Raw genomic sequence first — 6,868 nt, forward strand, 5'->3', positions numbered from 1 at the left:
TTTGAGAAATTTCCCAGATACCCAGGCATTTGGGAAATTTCCCAGATACCCAGACATTTGAGAAATTTCCCAGATACCCAGGCATTTGGGAAATTCCTATTTTTGACATTTTTGATAATTGCTGTCACTCCCTCCAATTTTGATTTAAATCAAGCTGTTAATCAGCATGGAAGTCTAGAGATTCTGTCAATTAAAAAGCTTTTCTTTGATAACTTGTAAACTTGAAATTCGAAAAAACCTTGTAAACAATCAAAACTGAAACAAAAAGTCGTCGTCATTGTATTGCAATAATCGCCTACCACCGTACTGTAAACTAACCTTTACATGAACCTACTTTAGACTTTACTTTTAAAGGAAACACTGTTTTGGTAAACTCAATGTTGATTGTTAATGTCATAAAAATTCCAAACCGTCTAGATTTCTCAACTAAACCAAGGATAGCTAAAATGGGGATACAGTGAGACCCAGAAAACTGTTGAATAAGAGACGACTTTTAGATTTAAGTTATGATTTAAAATTAGGGATTTTAAAGATACTAGAGCAAAACTTTTAGCGCTGTAACAACATCAAATATAATAAAATATTATTTTAATGTCTATTCCACATTAAGCGTGAAAATTCAAAAAACTGATTACTTGCCTCCAACTCTAATAGTGTAATCTTTATATCTTTGAAAATTAATGTCGTAGACCTTAGATATTTCAAACTATGATATCCGCAAGATTAAATGATCAAAGTTTACACTTGCAGGTTGCAAAGATAAAAGGAATACCCAGAATTAGAATTTGAGGCAAGTTTTCAATTTTTTCCCTTGGATGGAAGATAGGTCATGATACAAAAGTTAAAAGAAATATTGAAGGTAAAAGAGTCGAAAAGAACAAAGGGGTGGGGGGTATACATAATTACATATACACATGTATGTACACTTATATTTTAAAGTATTTATTTTTGATAATTTTTTTCATTTTCTAGATTGAACATTTTGGAGTCGGAGCGGTATCAATGGCAAACAATGGAGAAAATACAAATGGTTCACAGTTCTTTATTCTTACTTGTAGAGATTCCAGAGATAGGTAACAGAGTTGAAATTCCCAAGGGGAAGGGGGAAGAGGGGAAGGGGGGAACAATCTTAAACAAAGCTTTATTCTTTAATTGGGACCATTTAACTGTGATAATCCAATATCTTGTTTCAGAGACTTTCTGGATGGTCAGCATGTAGTTTTTGGAAAGGTTAATCATGATAAATATTTAAATACATTCTGTTTTCGAACTTAAACATATTACAAGAATAATGATTTTTTTTCTTATTAATTAAAATTTTCTTTAGTTTGTTATGAAATGTTTAAACCGTTCTGTTGCGCAAATATAGAAATTAAAAATTAGAGTTTGTGGTAAATAATCAATTTCTTTTAAATATTTCAAAACGATACAAAAAGGAGTATTGCTTTGGACGGTTGCTTCAGTGTAGCAAGGTCCAAACTAAAAATGTTTTATTTTATTTTATGGATTTATAACAACGAAAGCTTTCTATTTTTGATATTTTTATTAATATTTAGAATTGACAGAAAAGCCGTAATTTTAAGTGAATCCTAATCTGAAAGACTGGTACTGTAAGACTGAATCAAACTTTCATATAAAAGTCTGCAATTTCAAATTTCATTTTGAAAAAAGTTAGATAAACAAACAATGTTTTTTTCTCCATTAATTTCCATCCAAAGGGCATTAATGGCCCGGGACTAGATTTATTGAAAAATCACATAAATTACGTTCCTAATCCCTTGATATTATTCTAATATCAAGGATGGTCCGGGACTAGATTTATTGAAAAATCACATAAATTACGTTCCTAATCCATTGATATCATTCAAAGAGATAAAGACACGGGAAGAGTAAACATTCACCATAGAATTAACCAAATAATGCTTTTGTTCATTCACCAAAGTCTTAACCATATAGTGCTTTTGTTTAATTTCAAATGATATTTTTAATATTTTCAAAATAGGTAAACAATCCCTTTTATATTTTCAAAGTAGGTGCACAATCCCTTTAATATTTTCAAAATAGGTGAACAATCCCTTTAATATTTTCAAAATAGGTGAACAATTCCTTTAATATTTTCAAATAGATGAACAATCCCTTTAACTTTGTTAAAATAAGTCAACAATCCCTTTAATATTTTCAAATAGGTGAACAATCCCTTTAATATTTTCAAAGTAGGTGAACATTCCTTTAAATATTTTCAAAATAGATGAACAATCCCTTTAATATTTTCAAAATAGGTGAATAATCCCTTTAATATTTTCATAATAGGTGAACAATCCCTTTAATATTTTCAAAATAGGTGAACAATTCCATTAATATTTTTAGAATAGATGAACAATCCCTTTTATATTTTCAAAACTGGTAAACTATCCCTTTAATATTCTTGTAAGAAGTTAACGATCCCTTTAATATTTTCAAAAAGGTGAGCAGTCCCTTTGATATTTTTATATGACAGGTGTTAACGGGTATGGATATAGTTTGGAGAATAAATGATCTAGAAACTGGCAAGAATGACAGGTAATAAAATTCTGGAATTTCTGTCTGCAAATGTAATTTCTTATTTAATAATTTGTAATCGTAATCCACAGTTTGATTCGATTTCAATTGCCAAATTTGAAATCTGCTATTTGAACTTTTTAAATCATGCAAATGTATAAAATACAATGTGCAATCTATACATGCATGTTAGACTTTTAAGGCGCTTCGCGCCCATCTTCTATTTCATTTGTTAACATTTTCTCTTTGTACATGTACATTGTAAAACAAAACAAACAAACAAAATCGCGAATTTTAAAAACAAGATTTTGTGGATTTTTAAAATTTTTAAAAGTTGAATTTTGTCAGTGGCAAATTTTTGAAAAAAATCGATTATCCATAAACCTGTTATGTCCCACACAAAATTTGGGCCCGATCGGCTCAGCCGTTTTGACGTTTACTGGACACACACTTACAAACAAACAGACAAGCTAAGTATATGTATGTATAAGATAATATTATATATCACTGTGAATGATTATTTTGATATCTACATTTTCTTCTGTATTTTTTGTTGTGAATTTTTTATTCTTTTTTTACTCACTTTTTTTTTGTTGGCTGAGGAGTAAATTTGAAGATGAATATTTTCAAGTTCAAATATTGTGCAAAACATAAACCAAGAAACAGTTTTTCCTGAACTATTTCAGATGTTTCATTTAACTTTGAGCCTTGTTTATGTCCGAACACTTGTAGATATATAGTGGTCTCATCTTCCAGCTTAAGTGTTCAATTTATTTTCTCATTTTGGGACAAAATACAAAAGCCATACTTCCTTCTTCCGAATACCACCACTATCACTGATTCTATATTATCAGGGGCGTATACAGGGTGGAGAGGGGGGCCAGGGCTATGGTGGTTAACCCCCTGGAAAAATAAAAGCTATGATTTCCTTGTGAGAATCAACCCACTTCTTAAATTGCAAAAAGGTTACAATCCCTTCCCCTTCACAAATCCCTGTGTACCCCTTTGAATATTTACTATCTATCTTTCGGCACTACATTTGACAATTGCTAGGAATTTAACAATTTTTTAAATAAAATATACAGTGATAACTAGAAAAGAACAAAATAGGAAGACGACATTATAGCATTACTTAAGTGTATTCTATGTAGTTACAAAGTAAAAAGTGTTACTAGACACTTACTAAATCCCTAATTTAGTGAAATAGGTTTACACTGCACAATTGCTGTGTCTCATGCTCATTGGACTTTTAAACTAATAACTTGATTCTAAGAGGAGTCGTCTTCCTATTTCAGAGCTTTCTTGTGATAACTAGGGTTTCTAGCTCTACACATTTGACTGTGAATCGATTCCATGAAAAAACCTCGAAAGAAACATTCTGGCTTCTCTTTCTCGGGGAGTAGCATGAGCATCTTATCTATCAGCACTGAGTGACACTGGTCAAAGAGAAGATGGAGACTCTGTATGGACTGATAACACTGAAAATCACTAAATGTGTACATCTGAATTAGTCGACATCGCAGAGCATCGTAAGGATCGGCGGAAGGCCATCTTACTAAATCCAGGAGGCAACACATTGAGTAAACTTGGTACGGGAGGCAGTAATCCTCTTATTCTCGAAATAAGTTTCTGCTTGGATGAACCATACCTCCGGAGAATTGGTCCAGAATGGTCGTTAAAGACACCTGGTCCGGAACTGCTGGAATCTTGTCCATTGCTACATCTGAAAAAGATTAACCAAAATGGACGGAAACCTTACCTTGGAGTATGGGCTTGAAAATCGCAGGGACCCGTCGAAACCAACTTTGGGTACGTCAGCGAAAGTTATTTTCCTTGACAAAATGATCATGTCTGGGTCACCAAAAAGTAGCAACACTATATTCTAAAGAAGCAGAAAATTAACTGTAATTACACAAGTAATTCATGGTTTGGTTTCAATACTGGAAGACAACATTGTTGATCCTCTACATTTCGACCTTTGTTTACAAACTTTGTTTTTGCTTTGTTAAAACTAGTTCTTAGAAGTACAAAGACGTCAAATGTGTTCATAAACCCTATCCCTCCTACCCTTAGTATAAAATACCTTGTTTTCTAAAGCATAAAGTAATTATAATATCTTTATAACAGATTGAATAGTTTTTATCGGAAAAGCTAAAAAATTACAAAAGCAGATCAAATCTTTGTATTTTATTTTAATAAAACAAATTAAGTTTCACTCTTAGAACTAACTGAACAAAAAAAAAGCAAAAATCTTAATGATTTGAAAAGGAACTGAGTTTTTGCCTCAACATCAATATGCCTATATCTTCGTGACCTAAAAATGTAAACCTTTAGCATTTTAAACTTAGATTATTTGATAAAACAGAATTCAAAGTTTGAAATATCTAAGGTCTACAACATTGGGTTGCTCAGATATAGGGATTAGAAAATCAGAATTTGTAGCAAAGACTTAATTCCTTTATAAAAAAATATTACTGTTGCAAGCTTTTTTATCAAAAAAGTGCTACAAAGTTTCGCCCAAAGTTGCATCCTTAGTAAAAGGCGTAAACGAATATACGGATTCGTCAACATTTAATATTTTATTTATATATTTATTTCGTAAACGTACACCATTTATTTAATTGGAACAATTATACAGATAAAAAATGTATAAGCGTAAATATGAAAATAAATACAAGTACAAAAAACTAAATCCTGATGGGAAACAAATTACTACTCATAGGTCGTTCTGCATGCAAATAGATTGATAATATTGTCAAGCTCAGCTTGGTCAATTCCATCGGTAACAATCTTATTGTTTTTTTGCAGAAATGAATTCATTTAAAAATATAAGCCTCCATTCATCTTCCATGGGTATATTTGTGAAATATGTTTGTCAATAATATTGAAATCTGTGTTGCATTTGTCTGCAATATTTCTCAGATTTTTGCAGTTACTGACCTTTGATCAAATTTAATATATGACTTATTGTTTAGACCTAAGATGGAAGTACTAATAACATCCTGTGGAGTAACAGAACTGGATAAACCATATGATGTTCCGAAGAGAGATTCAGAATTGTAAACATTTCCTGGAAATAAAAATATATATATATATAAGAATGAAGTATTGTATAAGGATGGGAGATGAACTAGGCATGGTATGGATGAGGATGAGAAGGTGCATGAATGAAGTATTGTATAAGAATGAAGGATGAACAAGGCCTGGATTAAATGAGGATGAACTAGTCATGGTATGGATGAGGATGAGAAGGTGCATGAATGAAGTATTGTATAAGAATGAAGGATGAACTAGGCCTGGTATGAATGAGGATGAACTAGGCATGGTATGGATGAGGATGAGAAGGTGCATGAATAAAGTATTGTATGAGGATGAAGGATGAACTAGGGCCTGGTGTGGATGAGGATGAGAAGGTGTATGAATGAAATATTGTATAAGAATGAAGGATGAGCAAAGCCTGGTATGAATGAGGATGAACTAGAAATTGTATGGATCAGGATGAGGATGGATTAATGAAGTTAATGAAGTATTGTATAAAGATGAGAGATGAACTAGGTCTGGTATGGATGAGGATGAGAAGGTGTATGAATAAAGTATTGTATAGGAATAATGGATGAACTAGGCCTAGTATGGATGAGGATGAGAAGGTGTATGAATGAAGTATTGTATAAGGATGAGAGATGAACTAGGCCTGGTATGGATGAAGATGAGAAGGTGTATGAATGAAGTATTGTAAAAGGAGGGGAGATGAACTAGGCCCGGTATGGATGAGGATAAGAAGGTGTATGAATGAAGTATTTTAAAGGAATGAAGGATGAACTAGGCCTGTTATGGATGAGGATGAGAAGGTGTATGAATAAAGTATTGTATAAGAATGAGGGATGCACTAGGCATTGTATTGATCAGGATGAGAAAGTGTATGAATGAAGTATTGTATAAGGATGAAGGATGAACTAGGCCTGGTATGGATGAGGATGAGAAGGTGTATAAATGAAGTATTGTATAAGAATGAAGGATGAACTAGGCCTGGTATGGATGATGATGAGAAGGTGCATGAATGAAGTATTTTATAAGAACGAAGGATGAACTAGGCCTGGTATGGATGAGGATGAGAAGGTGTATGAATGACGTATTGTATTAGAATGAAGGATGAACTAGGCCTGGTATGGATGAGGATGAGAAGGTGTATGGATGACGTATTGTATAAGAATGAAGGATGAACTAGGCCTGGTATAGATGAGGATGAGAAGGTGCATGAATTAAGTATTGTATAAGAATGATAGATGAACTAGGCCTGGTATGGATGAGGATGAGAAGGTGTATAAATGAA

General features: G+C 32.5%; 1 protein-coding gene across 2 annotated transcripts in view; it reads left to right on the top strand.

Annotated features, from left to right (window-relative positions):
• LOC111709079 (peptidyl-prolyl cis-trans isomerase B) overlaps positions 1-5,635 on the top strand; it is a 10,300-nt gene extending 4,665 nt beyond the window's left edge. For both annotated transcript variants that reach the window (XM_023482678.1, XM_023482670.1), the window contains exons 7-10: positions 973-1,073; positions 1,194-1,230; positions 2,498-2,559; positions 5,514-5,635. In XM_023482678.1, the coding sequence (XP_023338446.1) occupies positions 973-1,073; positions 1,194-1,230; positions 2,498-2,559; positions 5,514-5,601 (288 nt within the window). In that variant the 3' untranslated portion in view covers positions 5,602-5,635. The remainder of the gene's footprint in view (positions 1-972; positions 1,074-1,193; positions 1,231-2,497; positions 2,560-5,513) is intronic.
• The last annotated feature ends 1,233 nt before the right edge of the window (positions 5,636-6,868 follow it).

Source organism: Eurytemora carolleeae, unplaced genomic scaffold, assembly GCF_000591075.1.
Source record: "Eurytemora carolleeae unplaced genomic scaffold, Eaff_2.0 scaffold42, whole genome shotgun sequence".
NCBI classification, from domain to species: Eukaryota; Metazoa; Arthropoda; class Copepoda; order Calanoida; family Temoridae; genus Eurytemora; species Eurytemora carolleeae.